Source organism: Rhinopithecus roxellana, chromosome 1 (genome assembly GCF_007565055.1).
Source record: "Rhinopithecus roxellana isolate Shanxi Qingling chromosome 1, ASM756505v1, whole genome shotgun sequence".
Taxonomy (NCBI): domain Eukaryota; kingdom Metazoa; phylum Chordata; class Mammalia; order Primates; family Cercopithecidae; genus Rhinopithecus; species Rhinopithecus roxellana.
In genome coordinates, this window is record NC_044549.1 from 45,450,637 (window position 1) to 45,477,187 (window position 26,551).

Consider the following 26,551-nt stretch of genomic DNA (forward strand, 5'->3'; position numbering starts at 1 on the left):
GAAGATCATTTTGGAGGCAGGATAGAGAGTAAAAGGAGAGACTAGAAGCACAAACAGCAATTGGAGGCCATGGCCTCAACCTGGGCATGAGTGATGAGGGTGATGTCCCTGGAAATGGAAAGGAAAGATTTGTCACCAGGGATAACAGAGGAGAAATGACTAAAATTGACTCCGTGGTTTCTAGCTTAGGAGACCTGAAGAATGAAGGAGGTGCCATTGATCACTATGAAACATTTATAAGAATTAAAGTGATGACCCTAAGTTGGGATGTGTTAAATTTAAAGAGAAGGATGGTATTAATAAAGAAGATATATCCGTGTGCTATTTTAAGGAGACTGAGGGCAGGGAAAGACTGATCAGGAGCCATCAGAATGGAAGTCAGAGCCTCATTCTCTGCCTTCCCTAAACTCTCTTCTCCCCTTTTTGGAGCTGATTTCCTTTCACTCCTACTTCATCTCTCCTTACCCTCCGCTCTGTTATTTACCTTATTGCTCTCTTTTCTACTGCTCTTTTTCTCCATTTTTGTTCAATTTCTATTAGTTTCACATACTTGCTTCTTTCCCTAACCCTTCTCTCTTTTTAGTCTCTCTCCTATTTTCTCTCTATATCCATCTTGGTCTCTTTTGTTTCTCTTTTTACTCCCTCTCCCTATCAAAGAACATGTTGTCTACCTTTTTCTCTTTCTTCCTCTCTTTGACCCCTGCTCTCTCCTTTCAGAACACACACATGCACACGCCCCTCTGTGTCTAATTGCACCTTGTTCTCATCCCTGCAGGAGATACAGCAACGGCATGGTCTGGCCAATTCCATCTCTTCCTACCTAATTAAGCCTGTCCAAAGGATCACCAAATATCAACTTCTCCTGAAGGTACCTCCCCTCCACATCCCCCTCCACTGCCTACCGCCTATGGCAAGGGAGTCCCAGCTTTGGCCCGTAAGGATGGGAATGCTTCCACCTGAAGACCTTTCTTCTACCTAGAGCAGAACTTCAGCCCACACTGGCGTTGCTGTCCTATCCCATGGAATTCCAGATGCCTATTTTAAGGCAGAAGGGGAAGAAAAGGGAGCAGGAATAAGTTGTAACTATTTTCTCATCTACTTACCACTGCAGAACTTTTAGCAATTGCCTTCTCAGGCACTGACTGGCTCCTAGAGGCTTTCTTGTCCCTCCTTACAGAAGCAGATTCTTCCTGGTAGCCCCCGCTTTTGATGAAATCAAGGGTCAGAGTCTGGCCAGGCACAGTGGCTCATGCCTATAATCCCAGCACTTTGGGAGGCTGAGATGGGCAGATCATTTGGGACTGGGAGTTTGAGACAAGCCTGGCCAGCATGGGGAAACTCCATCTCTACTAAAAATACAAAAACTTAGCCAGGGGTGGTGGTGTGCACCTGTAATCCCAGTTACTCGGGAGGCTGAGGCAAGAGAATCACTTGAACCCAGGAGGCGGAGGTTGCAGTGATCTGAGATCACGCCACTGAACTCCAGCCTGAGTGACAGAGTGAGACACAGTCTCAAAATAATAATAATAATTAATAAATAAAAGGTCAGAGTCCTAAGGGCAGTGCCAGTTTACATGGATAGTTGAGGCCAGGGTGGCACCTACCATTGTCTTAATCTCTGTGTTTGTCAAGACGATGAGGATTTTGAGGGAAAATAGTCAAAGGGTACATATTAAAACACAAGAGTATTCTTATATCTGTAGGTTCTCGCATGTTGGAGTTCTTCTAGAGCCAACCAAGAGATCTGGATCTTCCTTCAAAACCTTTTCTTTAAAAGTTAAATAACCAAATATGCAAAACACTAAGTAATTTGAGTTGATCCTTCTCATATAAGAATGCACTGATACATTGAAAATAATGTCATTTCCACAGAAAGCCTGGGGAATTGACACAAGTAGTTAAATAACCCCCATCTATATTAATTCCTAAAGTTTAGGGGTAGAGTTTTCCCTCATTTGAAATATACTGCTGGTTGCTCCTTTAATGCAAAGATAAAGGGATAGTAGGGGACATGTTATAAGTACATTGTGTAATTTCAGAGAAAATCTGATGTAATTCAGCTCCTGTTTAGAGATGCCTGCAAAAATTTGCATAATCTCATTTCACTGAACTTGAAAACCAGTCTGATTTCAAATCCGCCATTCTAGTCACACTGGAGTGAGTTCACCATTCCCAGCCCATGGAATCTCCCTGGCTTAGCACTTGAGGTTCCATGATGAGAGGCTTGAGGGCAACAGTGCAGTGAAGGTGCAGGAGCCTGTGCCCTGGTAGGGTTTTCTGTCCTCTGAGTCAGAGTGGGGCCGTGCCACATCATTTCCCTTCAACCTCCTCCCTGTAATTCTTCTCCTTCCTCATCTCCAAGAAGAGGCTATGGGCGTTTGCTTCCAGGATTCTAGCCATCCAATCCTGCAGAAATGGCTTAAAGTGTTACAACTGGACATCACACCCTCGGCCTTTACTGAGGACTAGTGTGAGAAAAGAGTGTGCAGACACCCCACCTGTCCCGGCAGAACTGCTTTCCCTTCTTTGTTTTTTGAAATTTCTTATATAAAGGCTCACAAGAAATTCTTGTGAGACCTCAGGACAGGGGCATAGGGGATCCTCTCTCCTGAAAAATGGGTATACTTTCTGTCTTTAAATGACAGATGCTCAGGCCCTTCTTTACCTGTGGCTATTAGAAAGTTAGCACTGAATTTTGTGGTTGCTTACAGTAGAATCTCCTTAGCCCAGATTTTGTGTATAATTATCTTCTTCTTTCCTATCCCACTTAATGCTTGGCCTTTTAAAATTATTTTCATGGCCGGGCTTGGTGGCTTATGCCTGTAATCCCAGCACTTTTGGAGGCCAAGGCAGGTGGATTGCTTGAGGTCAAGAGTTCAAGACCAGCCTGGCCAACATGGCAAAACTCTGTCTCTACAAAAAATTAGCTGGGCATGGTGGCATGTGCCTGTAATCCCAGCTACTCAGGAGGCTGAGGCATGAGAATTACTTAAGCCTTGGAGGCAGAGGCTGCAGTGAGCCAATATCATGCTACTGCACTACAGCCTGGGCAACAGGGTGAGACTCCGTCTCAAAAAAAAAATAAATGAATAAAATAAAAAATGAAATTATTTTTCTTCTGCTAATAGACTTTTTAAAATTGATTTTTATGGTTTTTAATGTATGTATCCCACCCAAAGGTTTTTCAGGAATTGGTGGGGTTGTGAATTTAAAAAGAAAAAAAAAAAAAAAAAAAAGGAAAGACAGACAAACCAGTGCTGACTCAGCTATCCACACTCCCAGTGTCTTAAATCAACTAAGATGCAGTTCTAAAAGAAATATAGCTTTTTACCTCTCCCTTTAATCCTGTAAGGTGTAAGCCCTCTAGGATGAATTATGTGGCACAGACAAGGGAGGGAAGTTGAGGATAGAATAGGCTTGTGTTTTGCTGTAGGCAGTTGAAGGAGTGGGCTCTGGAACTTTGTTCTGGAATTGAGTGTTTTAGGAAGAGGTGCCTATAGAGGTAGCTAAGAAGTGGAAAAATAAAGTGGCAGGAATTTGATTGTGAGGAAGTAAAATTTTTTTTTTTTTTTTTTTTTTTTTTTTTGGAAAACAGGCTGGGCACAGTGACTCACGCCTATAATCCCAGCACTTTGGGTGTCCAAGGCGGGTGGATCACTTGAGGTCAGGAGTTCGAGACCAGCCTGACCAATATGGTGAAACCTCATCTCTACTAAAAATATAAAAATTATCCAGGCATGGTGGCATGCACCTGTAGTCCCAGCTACTCGGGAGGCTGAAGCAGGAGAATTGCTTGAACCTGGGAGGCGGAGGTTGCAGTGAGCTGAGATCGAGCCACTGCACTCCAGCCTGGGTGATAGAGCAAGACTCTGTCTCAAAAAAAAGAAGAAGATAGTTTTGGTCTTTTTTAAATGTGCTGTTGGCAGAGTGCCTGCTGAGTAAGAGAAAAACAGTTTGCTGAGCTTTTACTATAAATAAATAATATGGGACTTATTTTCATAAAGTCAGTTTTATTTCAAATAAATGTATATTTAATTATCAGTATCTCCGGGTTCATCACTTTAGGTATGGCATGAAAGTAGAAACTTTATGTCAGAGTTCTCAGTATTCTACATGTAAATCTGCTGTGGCTTTACAAAAGGATCCTAAATTAAATGTGGAGCCTTCTCCTTATCACAAAGTGTAGCAAGGATCAGGGAAAATTTATTGGCCCAGCTGGTAGATTGGTAGACTCGCTCAATTGTTTTGAGCAGGGGGGATTAAACTAATTCGTGTTTTCTGTCACAAACTGAAGCGTATTTCTTGTTTTTTCTCTTATGTTTTACCTCAGGATTTTCTTTGACGGTGTATGAAAATAAGATTGGGAAGGTTAAAATAAGGAAAGGGGTGGGAGAATCTGAGCACTTTAGGTTGGCAGAAGTCAATACCACTTTCTGAACAAGGATGACATTATAGTGACTGGAGCCAAGGACAGAGCTGAGCGCTGATCACTTCTCCCTCCCAAACATGTGCTCTAGGGGGCGCACTTCTTCTTTGGACACTCAAAACTCCCTTATTCCTATGGGAGTGTATCCAAGATAACACTAAGGATTGGATTTTTAGATCAGACTCTCACTAATTAGATATCTTACCAAGTGTAAAGCTTGACTAATAATTTCAAGGATACAAGTAATTCTGAGGCAGAGGTGACATGGGAAAGGGCCAGGACCACCATTGCAGCTCCAAGCCTTTTCTTGCAGCATCAGGACATGCTGTGGCCAGATTGACGTACAAGGTCTGTAAATTATGTATGTCACATTGTATCACTTGCCCTGAAGAGAGTCATTTGGTCATGAAAGACATTCCCTTTTTACTTAGATAGTTGCATAGCTTATGTGACACCTTCCAGAGAGCCATGCCTCTAAAGCCACAGATTCTAGGATTATTTACCATAAGAAGCCCTAGACAGACAAGATTTATCCTATTAAAGGCATTTCCTAGATAAGTCATCTTTTCCTAGCAAGTACCATTAGGTTATTTGTCAAGACGTCTGTCATTAACGTGTTTACAAGATTTGATCTGGTGAACTGCTTTCTTTCTGGGAAAGGCACCTCCACTCAACACGCATCCCCTGCCCCCTGGAGGAGAGAGTATGGTTTGCAGATCTGTTGCTTAACCATTCCCTTCCCAGTATCAAAGTGAGCAAGATACAATGACCCTGATAGGAAAAATGAAAAGCCGACATTCTTCTGGTTTGGGCAAAAATCATTCCAAGTAGTCTTATGATTCTTAAGATAGTTGGAAATGGTCTTTTCTCCACCAACCAAATACTATATATATTTTATGGGGATGGTGATGACTGAGTCTCCAGTGAGGAAATACAAAAGAAAGGACATACTCCCCAGCTCCCCAGGAAATAAAAGAAAGAAGGTATTGCCCCTGGAAGCCTCAATGGGGGACAGAATATAGGAGAGACAGGGTTGATGTGGTGGATAAAGTGCCAGACTTGGATTCGGGGGACCTGGATTCAGGCCCCTGCGTAGCCTCCACTGAGTTCTATAACCTGAGGAAAATCACTTTATCTCTCTTAATCGCACTTACCTCATCTGACAGTGAAATAGCCTAGAATCCCATCTATTGGCCCCAGATTAGGAACTCCTGATCCATGTGATCTAAAAATATTTTATTACTCTGGGATGTCATAAGCCTATTAAGTCTGCAACCTCAGGTTGTTCCCAGTAGGATGGAAGTCAGCATTCAGGCTGTAGAGGCTTGTAAATAAAAGTGGTGTCAGCAGTAAGCATGCAGGGATATATGGGTGCTGCGTAGCACACTCTTTATCTTCCCTTTATCCTTCTCATTCTTCTCTTTGTTCTCTTTATTGGATTACACAATACTGCACCTCTGTTCTTGTGCTTTACCGGGGTAGTCCCTTCCCTAAGAGGGCAGTCCGGTGACAGAGAATGCCTCAGTTGCTGACTTACAGGTCAAGCTATTTGGGAGTTGGGTTGGACTGAGTTAGTTTGGGCTAGATTGGGCTGAGAATGCTCAGTGTGAGAGAAAAATTGTGGTTGAATTCTTGGAGATAACCCCTTACCCCACCTCACTTTCTTTATAGCTCAGAGGGAACCATTACAGAGAGCGAAGCTGGTCTGTAATTTCCTTGGTGGGCTAGGTGGTGGGAGGAAGCTGGGGGAGATGGCCCTAATTGTGTCCGGACTTTTTTTTTCCCCAGGAACTTTTGACTTGCTGTGAAGAAGGGAAAGGGGAGCTCAAGGATGGCCTGGAAGTGATGCTCAGTGTCCCAAAGAAAGCCAATGATGCCATGCATGTCAGCATGCTGGAAGGTAGCTGTCCTCCCCACACTGGGGAAGCCTCCTCTCTTCCTTAAGACGGGGGAACTTGCATCATGAGAGGAAGTGGCGTGAAATTAGACAAAAAAAGCTAAGGCTGGAAGAGAGAAGAAACGACAAATAGTTACATAGGCCCTTGTTGTGTGAGAGGGGCTCCACAAGGACCAACTTGGCTAGCACCCTGCTTCCAGGAAGGACCAGGCCTAAGCCACTGGAGGTTATGTGGACGTGTTGCTGTCCATGAGAGAGTCCAGGACAGGCCATTACCCTCACTGTTGGTGTGCTAGAGCTCCCAACCCGCAGCAGTCTTGTTAGTCTGTGTAGCATCTGCATTGCATCGCCTTGGTCATCACAATGAACAGAAATCCTGATCACATAAACACACACAGACACACACACACAAAGCATACCATCTTCAGCCTTATGCTCTTTTTTTTATTATGGTAAAATATACATAATATGTGTAGCATAAATTTACCATTTTAACAATTTTTGAATATACCGTTCAGTGGCATTAAATACATTCACATTCTTGTGCAACCAGCATTTTGTCCTCCTGGAAGGTTAGTAAGTCCAGCCAAACAACTCTGATAAGACTTCAGTCAGCTGAAACTATCTTCTTAGGACCAGAAACCTGTAGAGTAAGATTCCAGTAAAATCGTCTTAACACTGCAGAATGAGTGGGCAGAGCAGCCATACTGGGGCGGAATTTGTTAGATGAGTTAATGATTTAACATTTTTTGGGGAGGCCAAGGTGGGTGGATCACGAGGTCAGGAGTTCGAGACCAGCCTGGCCAACATGGCAAAACCCGGTCTCTACTAAAAATACAAAAATTAGCCAGTTGTGGTGGTGCATGCCTGTAATCCCAGCTACTCGGGAGGCTGAGGTATGAGAATCGCTTGAGCCCAGAAGACAGAGGTTGCCGTGAGCTGAGATCACATTGCTGTACTCCAGCCTGAGCGATAGAACGAGACTCCATCTCAAAAAAAAAAAAAAAAAAAAAAAAAAAATTAACATTTTTAATGGTTGCTAAAGGAAATGTGTATAGTCTGTTGCAAATATGTAAACACGTGGCTGTTTTTTCTCTTCTGGACTCCATCCTACTCCGCCAGTACCACCACCACCACCTTAGGAGACTTGATATGGTCTCCATATTTCCTGGACCATCCTTAGCAGCAGAAGCCTCAATTCTTAGAGCAAAGGAGCCCTGGCTATTTTCCTTAGGCTGAGCAGGAACAATCTAAATGTACTCCTGTTGACACAGTTTCTCCACTCCTTTCCTCCCTGTTTATACGTTCACCTCCACCCCACCGTGAAGTACCTGCAAGTACCCAGCTCCTCCAGTCTGTCCCTGACCTATGCTCTGGATCCAGCTACTCCGTGCATGGTCTGTTTACCAGCAGCAGCAACAGCACCTGGGAGCTTGTCAGAAGTGCACATTCATGGACTCACCCCACACCTACTGAATCAGAATATCTGGGGAGGTTGGAGGGTGGGCAGTAATCTGTGTTTTCACAAGCTCTCCAGGTGATTCTTATGCACATTAAAGTTTGAGAGCCTCTCTTAAAAACTTAAAGTGGGCCGGGCGCGGTGGCTCAAGCCTGTAATCCCAGCACTTCGGGAGGCCGAGACGGGCGGATCACAAGGTCAGGAGATCGAGACCATCCTAGCTAACACAGTGAAACCCCGTCTCTACTAAAAAAAAATACAAAAAAACTAGCCGGGCAAGGTGGCGGGTACCTGTAGTCCCAGCTACTTGGGAGGCTGAGGCAGGAGAACGGCGTGAACCCGGGAGGCGGAGCTTGCAGTGAGCTGAGATCCGGCCACTGCACTCCAGCCTGGGCGACAGAGCAAGACTCCGTCTCAAAAAAAAAAAAAAAAAAAAAAAAAAACTTAAAGTGGTATAAATATAAACTGTTGAAGTCTTGTGCAAAGCAATCAAAGGGGGGAATTCTAGAAATGGAATACAGGAATTAAGGTAGACCAGGCACGGTGGCTCATGCCTGTCATACTAGCACTTGGGAGGCCAATGTGGGAGGATCACTTGAGCTCGAGACCAGCCTGGGCAACAACAGCTGGTCTGTAGAGACCTTGTCTCTACAGAAAATATAAAAATTACCTGGGCATGGTGTTATGTACCTATAGACCCAGCTACTTGGGAAGCTAAGGTGGGAGGATCACTTGAACCTGGAAGTTCAAGGCCATGGTGAGCCATGATCATGCCACTGCACCAAAACAAAAAACAAAAAAAAAAAGACGAATGAAGAGAATTAAGGAGGTAATATGACAAATAAAGATGAGCTGAAGACAGTCAGGAAGTGTTTGTCCTCAGCCCTACTCATAGCTGCAAGTCAGGAACAGTAGAAAGTTGTGGAGGACAAAGGAGCTATGGGATTTGCCCTTGCAGGAGGCCAACTGTGGGTATGTGAAGATGTGAGGTTGCATAGGACCTTTGCAGGAGATTCCACTAATATTGGTTATGTATATAAAAGACATGGTGCAGGAAGGGGTCAGGAGAGATCTAATTGCAATTCTCAGAGATGTCTGTGGAAGTGTTCAGCAGTCTCTGGAGTTAGCAGAGAGAGAAAAACCCTTCAGGAACTGAGGACTAACAATAAGAGAGGCCTTTCTCCAAGAGGGGAGTGGAACATGGCCCCCCTGACTGTGGCAGTAGAGAAACTCCACAGGGTGAAAATGGATGTTTTTCAGGGTTCGACGAGAACCTGGATGTGCAGGGGGAGTTGATTCTCCAGGATGCCTTTCAAGTGTGGGACCCGAAGTCGCTGATCCGGAAGGGGCGGGAGCGGCACTTGTTCCTCTTTGAGATCTCCTTGGTTTTTAGCAAGGAAATCAAAGACTCTTCAGGACACACGAAATATGTTTACAAGAACAAGCTACTGGTAGGTGGGGCAGGTGGGATAAGACAAGACTCCCTGCTTTCATAGAACCCATGGGCAGGAAGGGATCTGGACACACTCATCTCATCTCCTCCCCGGCCTCCACACCAAAACCATCCTGGACAAATGAAAATGTCTCCTATTTGGAAAGCACCCCACTCACCTCCCACGTCTGCATTTTAGAGTTCACAGTTCTTCTTTCTGTTTGCTTTTAGCACCTCCCTCTTCACCTTCCCTCCCTGGTACCTGCTAATCAGGCACGTGCCTGTAGGTCCTTCCATCCTGGGTAGATGAACAGAATATCCAATCTGTTAAAGTTTGATTGACAGAAGCCCCTCCCTCGGTCCTCTCCTCTTTGTTGCCTTTCCCTTCCCACCCCAGCCCTAAGTTTCCCCACTGCCCTCCCCTTCCCCGCCTCTCACAGGCATTTCCTGTCTACAGACCTCAGAGCTGGGTGTGACCGAGCACGTGGAGGGCGATCCCTGCAAATTCGCCTTGTGGTCTGGGCGCACTCCATCCTCAGACAATAAAACAGTGCTGAAAGTAAGTACTGCTCTCTGCTAGGCACAAGATTAGGGTTGGGGGTAATAGAAGTGGGGGTGGGCAAGTGATACCTAAAAGCTAAGACGCAGAGACTCTACTGAGCCATGGGCCTCTCTTGGAAATGGTAGCATCACATGGGTATTGAGAAGCAAATTCTATCATGAAGGTAGACCCAGAATCTCAAAGACGCATGGTCTCTTCAAGTGCATGCACACGTGTGACCAACAGGGAAGAGGGCAGGGAGTGGCCTGCGGGGCCAGCTCAGCAAGACCCACTTAAACTGTGCTCTGTCCGTATGTCCTCCTTCAAGTGGCAAGAACAATTGACCCTTTGACAAAAGGCACCTTGATTTGCTCTACATTCATTTAACATTTTTTCCTAAATAGCTTCTGTGTAAAAGGTATAGTGCCTAGTGTGGTGGGGGATAACGTTGTACAAGATATGGACCTTATTCCCTGGGAACCTATGTTCTTGAACCCCTAGTAAATCACATTAGCATGGGGACCATGCTGATGGGGAGAAGTGTCAAGAGGGGGCCTTTCATTAGAGGATGGCCTTGAGGAGTCATTGCTGCTCTCTGGGGCGCAGCAGTGATGTTAGCCTGACTGAGCAGCGATCATGCAGCTAATGGAGCTCCCGGCAGTCATTTGCTTGTCAGGAAAGTGCCCATCACCAAGGAATAGATGGTCCAACCCCGACAAAAGCTTCACACTTGTTCACTCTGAACTGCCAGCATAGCTGCTACCTGTTGTGAGGCAGAATTACCAGAAAAAAAATTCTACCAAGACAAATGGAATCATCATAAAATGATAGCAGTGCCTTAGTTAACAGAGTTAGCTTGCCACAAGCCCAGGACTGACTTCTAGTCAATACAAGTCTGTGGAGCCATGCTAGGTGAGCATCCTGACATATATCCATACTGATTGAGAAGTAGATGCTGCCCCTCCCAGTGCCCACTAGACCTCCCCTGGATCTAGCAGCCCAGGTGTTAATCCCTGTCCCAGGGGAAACTTCCAGATTCTGTTGCAGCTCCAGGGCAGATATCAGGATTGCTCAGTGCCTTATGGGTTATGAAATACTTTGACAGTTACTCTCATACAAGTAATTCTGCATTGAGTCTTGAGGTCAGCACTGTTCTGGGAGTTGGAGAAGCCTGTTTCTGGTATTAAAGAGTCATAAGTATGAAATGATAAATAAACTCCCCAGACATTTGGAATCCTTGAAAATAACAGATGAAGACTGCAGGAGGGTTGAGAGCTGTTTTTGGCAAGGTGATGGGAGTTGGGGTTCTCAGTCTCTCTCCCTGTGGCACTCTAGGCCTCCAACATCGAAACCAAGCAGGAGTGGATCAAGAACATTCGAGAAGTGATTCAAGAAAGGATCATTCACCTGAAAGGAGCTTTAAAGGAGCCACTTCAGCTCCCCAAAACACCAGCCAAACAGAGGAACAATAGTAAGAGGTAACAAGCGCCTCTCCCTCCAGCACTGCCTGCCTCACAGGCTTCCGGGTGCGGGAATGGGATGAATCTTTGCTTCTGAAGGGGGATGTGCCCTGCAGGTGGCACTTTCCAGGAAGGCCTGTGAGTTCCACCTAGGATGAGTCATCTCATCTTTAAGCATCTCACGAGTGTCAAATTCAGCAGGGCTTCATTGAGCACCTCTTATTTGATGAACACTCTGCTAGGTGCTACAAGATAAAAGGAAGTGTAAGATGAGTCGATTCCCTTAAGAGCCATCTAATAGCCATGTCTCACACATGTAATAGACCAGAAGAACCACCGATAGGGATCATAAATGCTATAAGAATTCAAAGAAAGGGGACTTTAGATAAGCCCTAGAGTGGAGGAACTCTGAACTGGTTGGATAGTGAAAGGGTTTTGTGTACTGTAACGTGTGGAGTGGTGGTTTCATTGCAGCTCTTATTGCAATACCCACAGAGACCTCACCTTCATTCACCTATGATAAGCAATGTCATTGGGCAGAAGAGGACTTATTTCTTATATCTCTCTGACCCTTCTGAATCCCAGTTTCCTTTAAACCCATGGATGACTTCTTAAGTATTTCTTTCCCAAGTCTCCATATGACATCTACACTTCTGATGACTCTTTTGGGGGACACTTCCAAAGAAAGCATACAAAAACTTCACATACATTTTGAAGAAAAAAAACGGGGTTCTAACAGAGATGGTCATCGGTGGTAAAAGGTTCTTCCCTCCTCCCCTGTAGCTGAATGGAATAAATCGGGAGGATTTAGTTGACCCTTAGGTACCAACCAGGACAAGCAGTGTAGGGAGCCATTTCAGGGCCTGTGAAGCAGCAGCAGCAGCATTGGTCCTGAGCAAGGTGGTAACCAAAAGAAGGATGTGACTAAGGTAGAGAAACCTCCGTGGGGCAGAAGCCCTAAGACCTGCATGACCAGGATAAAGTCACCTCCTCAGTGCTGCATGGAGGAATTATAACTACTCTGGGGGAGGGGTCATTTTGATGTCAGTTATCTATGTCCAGAGTCCAGGTAAGGAGGGGGTGGACTAAAGTCTAGCAGTGGAGACCTCAGGGAATCCATACTTTAATAAAGAAATTAGAAAGGAAACAAGTATAAAGAAATGGTGGTCTAGAATCATAGTGAGAGAAGATACTCAGGTGAGGCTAACTAGGGTTATTTACCCTGACATAGCCCCTTTTTCCTATAGTAGGAGAGTTTGGGCATTTCTAGAATATGGGAAAGGCGTATCTTGGAAATGCCCCTAACTTTTCCCTGCTCACACCTTTTCTCTTGTCCTGTGATGGGTGGGTGAGAAACCTTGGCATACTCCACAGAGAATAGCCAGGCAGTCTATAATTCCATTATCTTGGATTCCTGGATATAGGGACAGTTTATAGAGGAGTTCATTGGTTGGGGAATACTACCCACACTCCTAGGTGGGCTCCCCACATCCCCCAGAAGTGACTTCATCTGGAGTGGACCAGAAGGGCCCACCACAGGCCAGAATAGCAGGAAGCAGAAAGTACAGCCAGCTCTCAACTGTCTACACATGATGGGGAGCACTGGCCCAGTTAATCCAAAACAACAGATGATCTAAAAGTCCTTTATTTTTGGTTTTGAAATGCGTCACATAAATTCTTTTTACAGCAGATTTTCCTTCCTACGAATGGTTGGCTTATGTTATTAAAATAAATTGACATTTCCCAAGCCCACAAATGATGGTGAGAGAGCAGTTGACTTAGAAGTGTTGTAGGTGGGAGAAAATACTTTTTATGATGAATAGACATTGTGTGTATACATGTGCACATGCCTGGGTACTTGCATACACACATATCCACATACATCCACACGTACACCAGAGTGTAATCTTTTAAACCCTTTGAGGTGAATTCATTATTTGTGGCACTTTGTTCATGTGGTAGGATTCTCAGGCTTTCAGTTTCCCTGTCCCCTGATGCCATTAGTTCTCCACAAGCAGCATCAGGGTGTCTTTTATAAAAGCGCCCATTGGAAGAGCTGTCATTTCCTGTGCTAATTCACCTAACCCCAACCCTAACCCCACATCTCTCCCAGCTTTTCCTGGCACAGACTTTGCAGCCTTCATCAGTTTCCAGACATCCAGTCCCTCTTGGCCATGGCTGTGGTCTCGACACAGGATGAGGGCATAGTTCTATAGCTGGAGAGCTGAAAGAACATGGGAGTGGGACAGCTATATGGTTTGGGGCCCAGGAAGGGGTTTAAATGCCAGGAGTGCACTCAGGAGATGGTCTTAGCTGACACACAGAAGCACAGCTGGCTCCAAAGCTGCTGTGGAACCTGTGACTGTTCTCCAATCTTTGAGAAAATGCCTTGGACTTCTGTATTGATAAGAAATCATTATAAACATGCATGAGATCCTCAAAACCCAGCCAGATGAAGGCAATAAATTCCTTCTCCACACCCAGGAGTTGAAGGTCCAATATCAGGAATTTCCCAAAGATAATAGCCCCTGGAGACAATATTCCACTCAACTTGTTTTCTTGAACAGAAGAAACTTAAGTTTAAAAGAAATCTTAGCTGGGTGCAGTGGCTCACACCTGTAATCTCAGCACTTTGGGAGGCTGCGGCGGGCAGATCACCTGAGGTCAGGAGTTTGAGACCATCCTGGCCGACATGGTGAAACCCCATCTCCACGAAAAAATACAAAAATTATCTGGGCGTGATGGCAGGAGCCTGGAATCCCAGCTACTTGGGAGACTGAGGCAGGAGAATTGCTTGACCCTGGGAGGTGAAGGTTGCAGTGAGCCAAGATCACGCCACTGCACTCCAGCCTGGGCGACAGAATGAGATTCCATCTCAAAAAATAAAATGAAAAAATAAAAGAAATCTTATCACTTCTGTTTTCTTTATAGGCCAACTGTAAATGAACCTTCATCCTAATTACAGCATGTACAAAAACTTGAATACCCTGAATTTGGGATTATTGAAATGACCTAATCACTTGGATAGAAGCCTAGGCTCTAAGTAGGATATATATCTTCCTACTGCCTGTTATAGACCCATTCCCAAATATGTATATATATATTCACATATACATACACCCCCTCTGCAGCATGGGCTGGAGGAGTTTTGGGAAAGGGGGTCATTTTGCGTTCAGTTATCAACATAGTGATTATGTATTTACTAAGTGCAAGAAGTGACGTCACTGAAAATCGCATAGGGCCACTCTCTTTAGCAGGATAATTTTAGACAAATCCCTGCTAGAAAGTGCGAGGCGCTGCTCTGTCCACCCAACCGGAAATCCTTGTGTGTTCTAAACCCACAGTGGTTCCCCCCACCCCCACCCCTGTTTTTTTTCTCTTCTTCCTGCAGGGATGGAGTGGAGGATATTGACAGCCAGGGAGATGGGAGCAGCCAACCAGACACCATCTCCATTGCTTCTAGGACCTCTCAGAACACAGTGGACAGTGACAAGGTAGGACAGAGTCCTAACCTTCCTTCCCCTGAGACTTCTTGATGGCTCAACCACCCCTGAAGAGGTACCCCTAGAGAATTTCTCTCACTATGGATCCTACCTTCAGGAGCCAGTTGTCTCTTTGTGCCAAGGGGGAAAGAACAGGGCTGGAGGAGGCATGTCCCAGCACGAGATCTGGTCTGAGGGGATGGAAGACTGCGGTGGTTCAGGCTGACCTCTCATGTTGGGAGAGTTTAACAAAAGTGGAAAGGCTGAGTAGTGAGGGAGTCTAGGTTTCTTCTCTTTCTGAGATGCCCCACCTGGGCTTCTTGGGCTGCCCTGCCTTCTGGGAGGATGGATCTCAGGGAGGCTGAATTGGGATAGTGTCCTGAGACCTTAGTGGCTGTGATTGGCTCAAATTTACAGTGATTTGAGAAGAGCTCATCTCAAAGTTAGACCAAGCTTAATGGTTTGGGAAATGGCCACAGAGATGCTGCTTGGTAGCAGCCTCTTATCCAAAGGGACTCTAGTGGAAATGATGCTTTCCTCTGGCCAGATTATTGGGGCTCAGTTGCTGAAAGACAGGAGGACCAGGAAGTGCTATATGAAGGATGTAGTTGTGTGAGACAACCTGGCCACTTGCTTTCTAACATTTTGGAGCAAGTAAGCAAAAGTTAGTAGCTCTGATGGGAAAGCAAAAGAAAAGAAACTGTAGCAAAGGCTCTGTGTATTTGCCCCAGGTAGGTGAGGAATGCAACCGCCGGAATCTGTAGCAGGGGGAAGAAAGGGTCCATGTCTGAGCCTCCTCTCATTTGCTTACTCCAGAATTCAAAGAGTATGAGATGATCTTTTGCTGCCTATTAGTGATCTTATTAATGAAGTTCTGGGTTTCCAAAGACTATTTGTCCCTAGTTTATTCAGACCTAGTATTTTGGCCTGCTCCTTCAGGCTCAGACAGCAGGCTGTGTCGTTGCTTCATCTTAGTTTTCTAAGTTATAGGTATTTCTTTTAAAGATGATCTGCATTCATTAGGATTTTTCCTATTTTTTCTTGCTGGGAGAAAAAAACCATTGAGACCTTAGTGTGGGGACTGTGCCCCGAACCTGCTGAAATTATGGTGCCAAATCACCCTAATCATGCTTTAGACTAGTGCTCAAGGTCATTCAAGGTAATTCTGACAACTGCCCTCAAGTTTTTAAGCCATTTTCTGCTGACTGTCAGAGTGGATGGAAAATTAGGTTTTTTTTTTTCCACTTGTAAAAACATACAATGAAAAACCACGTCTGTAATTTCCTGTCTCCTCTGACCTGTTGTCTAGAAATACAACCTAGTGTTCCTAGCGTATAAAAAGTGTTCGTCTTTAAACAGTCAGTGGATGGTAAGTCAAGTGCAGTGTTTCCCATGTTCAGACATAGATTATTAGTGTCATGGTCCAGGAATTCATGCCTTCCAGCTGCTAATCCATCTTCCCAGCAGCTCCGACTTTGACACAGACCCCTATGCTAGAGCCATTTGTTTTAGGAAGACCTCAGCTCCAGCTATGCCTTGACTTTCTGGCAAGGTGTGTGGGGCTGGACTAGAAGACCTCTGACAGCAGCCATTTTACTATTAATGAGGGGTCCTTGTACTTAGACTTTATTCTACAAGTAAGCAAGTAGGCTCAGAGAAACTAAGTGACTCGCCCAAGACAATTCTAGTAGTTGTGGGAAGGCAGGAACTAGAACACAGATCTCCTGATTTTTCCAGTTTTCCCCCACTCTGAAAGTCAAAGCGTTGAATTCCTGATGCTAGGATGAACTCAGCTGGTCAGTTTTTCTGCATATTTCACAGAAACAGCACTCACATATTCATGTAGAAGCACCCATCATGTGCCAAGCTCTGTGCTGGATGCTGTAGAGAGATGTAGACTATTTGTTGAGTGTGAATCTCTACTTGTGTAATTTTTTGTTTCATGTCTGTCTCAATAGCCAGGTCATTGAGCCCTGATGAAGGCAAGAGCTGTGTCTGTCTGTTTCATTGCCGTACTCCTGACACGCAGCACAGAGAGGCTCAGGAGATACTTGTGAAATAAATAAATAGAGGGGACAAAATGACTGGTCTCAGGAAACTCCAGGAGGAAGAGGCAGCTAAAACCAGTGGTCTGAAAGCAGACAGATAGATGAACATTGTATTTTTAAATGTGCTAAAGAAAGATCAAATCCCAATTACCTTCTCTGGCCTTAGGAGACATGAGCAGAAGGTAGGAGATTCTATGTTATGTCCGTATACAAAACCTAGAAAATTCCTTAGACATAGTCACACTTTCAAAATAAAGGGAAGATCATTCTAGGCCTATGCACTGTAATTTAAATGTTCTTACTCTTCTAACACAAAACAGTGATAACAGGGCAGCCATGTGTCCTCTGTGACTGCACTTTCCTTCGTCCGTTAAATCACTCATTGGTATGTTTGAACTTGTAGATGTTATCAGCAGTGTCAGATTTTCCCTAAACTATACTAGACTGCCAGGGAACCCTGGTTTCTAAGTGGTCAGGTGAACAGTCTCTGAAAAAGAGGAAGTTAACAAACTGGACTGATCAGGTAAACTGACTCATATTCAACAGAAGGGCAAACAAGGGCACTGTGGGAGGGGAGTGGGTGGAGACATCTCACCCAATTCAGACTCATCTAACAGTAGACTTCTAGAAAAACGCCCCAGTCTTCCTCTTACAATCCAGAGGAATGACAGTAATAGTTTCTCTGTCTGGCTGAGTAGATGAGGAAAGCATAACCATTAAAGAGTCATGACACACCAACTTGAGGTGTGGGGGCTCCAGGGTCTCCTCCAACCACTCCATGTGTGTTATGTACGCTGTGGTGTGGTGGAAGGAGTTCGATATACCTAGGTTCAAATCCCAGCTCTGACACTCTGTGTCACATTGCATAGGTTACTGTACCTTCCTTTTTCTGTAAAGCAGAGATAATAATACCTATCTCACTAAGTCATTGGAAAGATTACGTAAAATATTTGCTTGATAACCATTAGACATTCAGTAAAAGTTAATTCCCACTCTTACTAGAGGGCAAGCGAAGGCTTAGATACTATGAGTAAGACTGCACAATTATTTGGCAGACTGTGAGGATCTTTGAAAATGCTTGAGCTAGTTCTGCCCTGTGGTTTTATTGTTTATTAACTGTCAGCAGGTTCTTCTCTGTATTAGACCTAAAGTGATGTAGCTTCAACTCACCTGTCTATAAAAATAACTTTACTCTCTTTTCTATCTGCTAGCCCTTAGAATCTAAGGTTTGGATATTTGCTGTTAGCATTGGCTCATGGGTTATTTTATTATTTAATTAATTATAGTCTATTAGCATCACGTATTAATTTTAATGCTCGAATTGTACCACATTTTGCTAGTGGCAGCTCTTAAGGCTTTAAGTGTTGAAAGATGCTTGTCACATCTTTCCTCCAAATCATCTCTGTTTAGAAGTCATCAGTTTCTGTGTCTGTTCCTTATATTTATATATCTTTCAGATGCTTTCACATCCAGGTTGCCTTCATCTGGATTTACTCTAGTGTGTAATTTCTGTAAAAAATGAGTCCTATAAATACATCTAAATATAAATACATCTAAAAGGTACATAATACTGCAGACGTATTCTAACTAATGTAAACATGGCTCCTTGTTCTAGGACTAACTGCTATATGCAGATCCTGCCTAAGACGGCATGCCATGTTTCACATGTGTGTCCAGTGCTGGCTCGTAAAATCTCCATGCCCTTTTTTATGGACTGTCCTTAGTCGGGCGGGTGACTTAGTAACCTGAGTGTAGGCTACTTTATGTCTATTAGATTTTCTCTTATTTAGTTCCATCTCAGTGTTCTAGAATGTATTGAATACAAATTATATTGTCCAGTGTGTTAGCTGTATCTCTCTGCAGTATCGGATAAACGCATCTTCTATAGCTTCATCCAGATTCTTGCTAAAAAGACAAGATTGGGAGCAGAAGACCAATGCCCAACACCACTTCTCATTTCTCACCTAGGGTCTGTAACTTGGAAACCTCCTTGTCTGACTCTTCTTTGACATCTCCAGGGAAGGAAACGCAACCACTTTTCTCTATAGCAGAGAAGCTGAACTGTTTTCGTAAGCTATAAATCCTCTCTTGATGAGAAAACAGTTTAATATTCTTAATCCTACATTAAACACTGACAGTACAATATGGGTGCCTCAGTAAATGGCATTAGTAACTTTTCCAGAGTTGCTTTTGTTCAATACTTAAATGGGTCTGCATAGCTTCTACCTTGCACCTGTCTAGTACAAAGGCAGTAGTTCCCTAAGGGGCAAACAGGTGTGCTTACTTTGTTCCATGGTGGTCTGAGCCCCTCCATATTCTGTCCAGGAGTCAGTTCATGATTTTCTGAAAAGGTCATTCCACTGTAAATCATCTTTTGACTATATGTGCATTACTAAATGGTGGGGCTTTGCAGTCACACTTAGAAGAAATCTAGAATTATAGAATTCTAGCCAAGCAGGGCTGAGTAATGAGGTGACAGCCAAATATCTTCTTGTTTAACCTGATAAATATCTGCTGAATCCTTTCCAGCTAATGGTACACAAGCAGCCATCTGCACTGGAATAGTTCCAGTGCATGTATTTGCCATTTAGCCCAGGCATGCTGGAAACATAAAATAAATGCTTATTGAAGGGAACATTACAAACCTATCCTAGTAGGCATACTCTCCATCCAAAAATCACTATAAATTTCCAGACATGTCAGAGTTGGCTGGAGAGAGGGAGATTGAAGTGAAATTGACTTGCTGGTACTCTTCTCTGAAAAAATTATAAGGGAAGGAACACTGCTGAAACATTTCAGGCTGGTGTGTGGTTTGAAGAGGAACTTCAGTAATGAGCTAATGTGAGCTGAGGTGCAATGTGGGCTGATAATGGTGATATGCTAAAGAAGAACAGGGAAATACCTGGAGAACCCCTGACATTTTTGGATATAACTCAATGGTTTTTAAACCCTGAATTATCACGTCAATGTAGTGGGTCAGGACCAAGATTTTGTTTTACCAATTGGGAAGGAAGGCTTGGGTCGGAGATGGTAAGGGTCCAACTAAGGGGAAATTCAAAGGATTCCTGCAGTGTCACTGCTGCTTTAATAACAAGCCATAGCATGATGCCAGTAAACAAGAGGCAGAGCAGCCTGGCTGCAGGAGCCTTCTGAGAACAGAACTCCTATAGAGCCTTACCTGTTTCATCAGAACTGACAGTTTCATCACCTGCACACTGGGAGGCCACTAGATGCAAGGGCAGTAGCTAGAGAGAGGAACCACTCCCTGCACCATGAGATACCCAGTCCCTGTGTTGGTATATTCCCACCCACTTCGTTCATGAACTGTGCAGAGGTCCTACCTACTCTACAGCAGATGCTGTTCTCCATGCTAGGACTACAGCAGTAAATGAGAAGAGGCCCTGCGGTCTTCCAGCTTACATTCTGGTATGTAGAAAACCAGAAAGAGAAAGGATGTCAGTTTCTAGTCTTCTGCTAATTGCATCAGCGATAAAAGACTGCTTGGTTTTTCTTCTGAGAAAAAGTGGGCTAATGCTGCAACTGAAAGGACTTGAATTAGATGTAAGAAATTATTTTCCCTGTAGGGATTAGTGCTCATGGAGGACAGATGACTGAGGGAAAAAATGAATGTCTTTACTTAAATGGGTTCACAAATAGGAAAACAGACAAACAAAAACAGAATAGGGATGGAGTTAGGACAACTCAAAGCTCAAAGGAGAGCACCCTAGGTCCCATCCCCTAGAAGCAGTCTTCGACTGAGATTCCTATGCATGTGATTTGAGAAAGTGCTCCTAAGTGGGGAAAGAGGGAAGGGAAGCAGGGTCTGGTGGGGAAGGAGTGAAGGCTGGTCCCTCCCAGAGCTCTGCAGTAGGAATTGCATGGAGTTTGCCCTGCCTTGAGGCAAGGGGGCCAGCCGTTTGTGTCAGTTGCGAGCTGTGGACACTGGTGCCCTGGCAGGAAAGGGGATCTGGGTGGGCTGCCCGTAGTGTCTGCTGCAGGGAGGAAATGTGATGTAAAAGAAAGGGGATGAGTTTTGAGATCAGGTACAATCCCCAACTGGGTGCCAACTGCATGACCCGAGTGGTCCTTTAATCACTTCATACCTCCTTCTCCTCATCTGTACAATGAAGGCAGTGATTTCTACTTCCTGGGATTTTGAAGGACTAGCTGAGATCCTATATGAAAGAGCACAGAAGACCTGGGGTAGGTCACTGCCCAGGGGACTGCGGGGCACTCCTGTGCAAGAAAACAGGCAGCAACATGCCCCCTAGAGTTTCAAGGGGCCACAGACCACTGTGTTTTGCCACTGAAGAGAAAATCAGACATCTGGAAATGTGGAGACTTGGCAGCATTAGGATCAATAAAAATCTTAGCAGTTCACATGGTAATATTTTTCACTTGACACATTCTTAAAAACCATCAAGATAGTCTACCCAAGACTGGGTCTCCAGCATGTTGCTGTGACAGCATGTTAGGTTTAGCTGTGGTCCCTGGACAGTGGCACCACACACTGGAGATCCAGCCCATTAAATGTGCTATCTTGAAGGCAGGAAAAATGGGATAGGTCTCTGGGAAAAATTCATCAGCTCTTCTATTACTCTGCCCTTTATCTCAGTGGGGCTGGAGGGGCCCCTGAAATATTTCTTATTAGGGAGAGATTATGCTGCCTCCCATTTAGTAACAAAACACTTCAAACCCTTAAATAAATACCTGAAAAGTGTATATAATTGCACTCCCTGTTACCAAGGCCTAGAGTGGATATATCTGAAGTCTAAACTTGGGCTTTATAATATAGCTGCGAAATCTCGAGTCTCAGTCACATCCCACACCTGACAGCATATAGGATTAGAATTGCTGTATAAATCCCAGATAGAAACACTCTGATTTTCCTGAAGGACTTGATAGTCACTCAAAAGTAGGAAAAATACCATCTCCACTCTAAGCCCAAATTGTTATTATTTTTTTTTTAGCTTTCTTAATAATTCAAGTCCAGAGCTAAGTCTGAAAATAACTTTCTTCCTAGTGTAGTTCCTTTGTTACTTTTATCTGTGGTAGGCAGGTGGCTGGAGGAGGAGGAGGAGCAGAGGGTAACAAAATGCAGAGGTTTCTGTGGTACTTGGGATGCCTGCAGCTCCCTGCCTCTGGCTGCCCTCTCACCTCCCAGAAGCACAACTCCATCCTCTCCTCAGAGACATTCGACACAGTACAAATGTGTGGGCTTTTCAGAACAAATTGATAAAGTGTGAGGAATTTAAGTCACAGGTTTTCCTCTAAGCGAAAGTTCCTCAAATAAATGACTGGCTTCCAGCTGTTGCATACCACCAAAGGTTATGAAATATACTTTGCTGAAAAATACAAACTAGCTTCACAGGGCAAAATATTTCATATCAGCATTATTTTACTTAATATTTTGATTTATTTTCCATAACTTGAAAACCTCCCTCGAGAAACCCATCATTAAAATTGCCAATCATCTGCAAAAGCAAGTAAGTTTCATAAAATATGGCTGCCAGTGAGTAGTTTGCTGAACACACACAGCTTGCAGGAAACCTCAGAAATGCCCTCGTGGTACTCAGAGCACTTGGACCTGCATAAAGATTTGTTTCACGTTTATACAAGTACTTGTTACAGAAATAGGGATGCTGGAAAAGGTGATTTGCCAGTAGATGAGATCTGTGTGTGATAGCTGCAAGGGTAACCAGAGACTAGATCTGATTCAGTGTGAGTTTGGAATTTGAAATCATGGAATCTTAGGAAGGAAAGGAACCTTAGTGATCATCTAGCCCTCTTCCTTCATTCTGTTTTAAAAATAAATAAATAAAGTGACTTGCCCAGAGTCATGAAGCCACTTAACGGCAGACCTAAGATTCAAAACCAAGTCAATCTCCTGCCTGGTAAACTGGATTAAAAATAGTATTTTTGTAGTAACCTTGATAGTTCAGCTTGTTGATCCTTGCAACAGAAAGGAAACATTACTATTACCCCCACCCGCCCTCCACACCGAATGTCCTTGCATCACCTCCCACTTTGCCCCAGCAAATCCACAGCAACACAAAGTAAATTACAAAGTGGTTCTGTAGCCCAGTCCAGGGGCTTCAGGGTTGGCATGTGGCAAGTATTAATGCCTACCACAGACTCATTGATGCCAAATACTTGTGACTCACATCATAGCCTTGGTGGGAGTGTGATTGTGCCCTAGACAGAATCTTCCAGCCTCTCAAGCAAATTCTGGTTGGGCTCTGAGAGCTTGGCAGTGAGCAGTGGGATGTGGCAAGGCTGATCCCTGCTGCAGAGCTGCCTGGGAGGATTGAGCTGCCAGAACCAGTTCAGCCCCACCACAGCCCAACTCAAATTGAAATCTATTTCATTATTAAAATTTTGGTGGAAGGAGAAATAAAATCTGAGAGCGAGACAAGATGTTAAAGTGGATTAGCTGGAGACAGTCCAAGGCAAACAAGACTCAAGTGAGTACGCTTGCAGTTCTGCCAGGAGAAGGGGCACAAGAAGGGAGATGGCATGGATGGAGGGAGGGGAGGGGAGAACAAAGCTTGGAGGCTGCAGGTAGAGAAGTGGTGGCTTTCAGGGCAAGGATTTTACTGGAGTGTTCTGCATAGACCCTTGGATATATCCCTTACCCTTTTTTCCTTCTGAATCAATTAAAGGGAAAAAGTTATTTTCATATAGAACAAAATGACTGAGTCCACATTGTCAAAACTAATTGTAGGGGAAACAGGGAATGGGAAATTTTGTTCTTCAAAAGCTGAGCTCCAGGATGACTAGAAGTGACATTGGGAGTGTGTTACCTGGAGGCAAGCTCTTCTGGTAGACATGAAAATAAGCTTAAAAACTTTAAGCAGAAGGAGTTGGGCATGGTGGTTTGCACCTGTAATCCTACTACTTTGAGAGGCCAAGGCGGGTGGATCAGCTGAGTCTAGGAGTTCAAGACCAGCCTGGGCAACATGGTGAAACCCTATCTCTACAAAATATATATACAAAAATTAGCCAGACATGGTGGCACATGACTTAGTCTCAGCTACTAGGGAGGCGGAGGTGGGAGGATTGCTTGAGCCCAAGAGATCGAGACTTCAGTGAGTTGTGATTGCACCACTGTACTCCAGCCTGGAGTGAGACCCTGTCTCAAAAAACAAAACAAAACAAAACAAAACAAAAAAAGTCTTTAAGCAAAAATTTGCTAGACAGTAACCTCTGGAGCCGAGGCAATCTAGAGTAGGTAGGGCAGGCTGGAGGTGGCTTTGAAGTTATGGCTCTGCTTTGGCTGGAGCTCCCTTTACCTTATGTGCGGTGGTATAAAACATAACGATGTCATCTGTGACCATAACATAGAATTCTTGGAAAGATCTTGTTGACTAGACAAGTGGGGAAATGTAACTCTTTTTTGTGATCTTGAGCTTGGATTGAAAATTCTTGCTTGAGTTTCACCTACCTGGCACTTTAGTGTCACTTCATCCCTTCTGGTGACTACTGCCAAACTGTCTGCCACAACCAAAGTGGTGGATGGATGATGAGAGTGGGTGAATACATGGGTGTGTGAGGTGAGAACTTCCCCATTGCTGAAAAGCTGGCTTTGTCAAGAGAAACAAGTTCGAAGATCCTCTATGGTAAAACAGTGAGGATGTAACGTTTGGCTTAGGGCTTCTTCCAGGAGCAGTTAGTAGCAGATGCCAGTTAAGGGCAGCTTGCCTCAGGCTTGAGAGCTCTTCTTTTAGGGAGAAAACTGCTCAAAGAAGATGCAGAACTGTATAGATCGGACCAGGACAGATGTTCACTCCTATTTTCAACCAGACACTTGCCCCACTACTAATCAGCCTTCTCATTCTTCTCCCTCCGTGTCCCATGCAGATATGGCACTGGTTGTGTTGAGCACTCATGTTGTCATATCAGGCTGGCAGTTTGTTTTCAATCTCTCCCATTTGTAGGAACTTAAATTTGAGTCTCACATGTTCAGAATGTTCAGGTAGTCTTATTTTTTTTTCTTTAAGAACTCTAGTTAGTTCTTTTTCAAATTGCTAATTGCAGAGAGAGGCACACATTAACTAGAATTTCAGGAGAGATGCTTTCTGCATGACCCCTGCTGATCCTGGCTAAGGAATGCTCCTAGATACATTGCTCTCTGCCCCGTAGCAACTGCAAGGACTTAAACACCTCTCTGAATGTTATGATATGCTGGAGGAAAACCCAGGCTCTATTTTTTACTACGTCTGTACCCTGTCTCCTGCTAGCTAGTGTCCTTTCTGCAAGAATAGGATTTTTAAAGTTTCACTTACTGTTTGCTGTTCCTCATTTACACATGGAAAACAGATTGGCTTAGTGAGCCATAGAAGATATTAAAACTTCATTATCTTTTCCTTTGCTTGGGATTTTCATGTAGGCTGTCTTTTTATCTCATTTGCTAATTAATTCATCAGTCATTTTTTGAGCTTCTACCATGTGCCAGGCACTATTGTAGACACAGAGGATATGGCAATGAAGATAACACAAACAGCACCCTGGTTTCCTGCTTAGACCCTTCTCTACTGTGCTGTTAGCCTGAATATGCCCCATTTTGAGACATTTCAGATTATCGTTTGAAAAAAAGAAAAATTCTTCTTAAAAAAGCATTTGAAGGTATATGGAGTGGATGTAGTTTGTTAAAGAGAGGTCCTTCAAATCATGAAACCTGAAATCTGTAACTTATTTCACCTCCCCACCCCATTTCATCCCGCCACCCCCAAAATGAGAATGGTCACAGTTCTTAGGCCTTTTTCCACACAGTCTCTTAAAGGGGAATGCTTATTGCATTAATTTAAAAAGTCTTTAAAAATCTTAAAAGAGAAAGACTTCTATAATATGTTATCTGACATTTAAATTTAAGACAATACTGCCAACAGGGGCATATGAAGTCCAAACCATGAAATTTGCTGTTATTTGGAGGGCAAACTACTAGGAACCACTGATACATGCCCAAAGAGAAAGCTCTGTTAACACAGAAGAATGAAACTAGGTAGAGTAGAAAATTATTTCAAGTATATTGGTACACTGAATTTATTCTTTTATTCAACAAAATTTCATTGTGTCCATTGATGACCAGAAACCACGGAGATTCAGAATATATCAAAACAACTTCTGTTTTTGCCCAGTCTTCTGAGTTCACACCCCAGTTGATAATATGTGATAGTGTGTGGTGATAGGGTGGCTGTATACATGTTATATGTATTTATGAAGTGAGACAGTTGTACTGAGCTCTTCCTTTAAGCCAGTTGTTGTGCTAGGCATCAGAGAAGTTACAAAGACAAATGTGGTAGATGAGATACACGTTTACCACCCAATATGTTACATTTTATACCAGAAGCATACTTACTCTGAAAGATAAATTTAGCCTGGGAACCAAAGCATCAGAAGTGAAATTTGAGCTTGGCCTTGAAGTTCATCTTCCTTTCTGTTTTTCCTTCTTTGTTTCAATTTTGGTCCCAAAATATTTATTCTATATTCTTTTTTATTGAAATGTACAGTATTTATATTACCTAAATGAACGTTATGGGTCAATCTGATTAAATGTTACTTACCATCTTATTTCTATAGATAAAATGTATTCCTAAGTATAAACATCTGATTTATATCAAACTTCCTAAATTTTTCAAAATGTAAAATATACATGCAAAGAATGCATAAACAGAGTTGAACAATTTAATGGATAATTATAAAGTGAACATAGACGTCAAAACCATGCAGGTCATGAAATAGAACATTGCCAGCTTTTCAGAATCCCTCTTTGTGCCCTTCCCTGGTCACAACCCTGGAAGTCACCC

The 26,551-nt window shown here is 43.7% G+C and overlaps 1 protein-coding gene across 5 annotated transcripts in view; it reads left to right on the forward strand.

Annotated features, from left to right (window-relative positions):
- The window catches only part of KALRN (kalirin RhoGEF kinase), a 707,465-nt gene that overhangs the window by 464,309 nt on the left and 216,605 nt on the right, over positions 1 to 26,551 (forward strand). For all 5 annotated transcript variants that reach the window (XM_030942180.1, XM_030942185.1, XM_030942189.1 and 2 more), the window contains exons 28-33: positions 776 to 868; positions 6,215 to 6,326; positions 9,043 to 9,233; positions 9,672 to 9,773; positions 11,091 to 11,233; positions 14,607 to 14,709. In XM_030942180.1, coding sequence (XP_030798040.1) covers positions 776 to 868; positions 6,215 to 6,326; positions 9,043 to 9,233; positions 9,672 to 9,773; positions 11,091 to 11,233; positions 14,607 to 14,709 — 744 coding nt within the window. The remainder of the gene's footprint in view (positions 1 to 775; positions 869 to 6,214; positions 6,327 to 9,042; positions 9,234 to 9,671; positions 9,774 to 11,090; positions 11,234 to 14,606; positions 14,710 to 26,551) is intronic.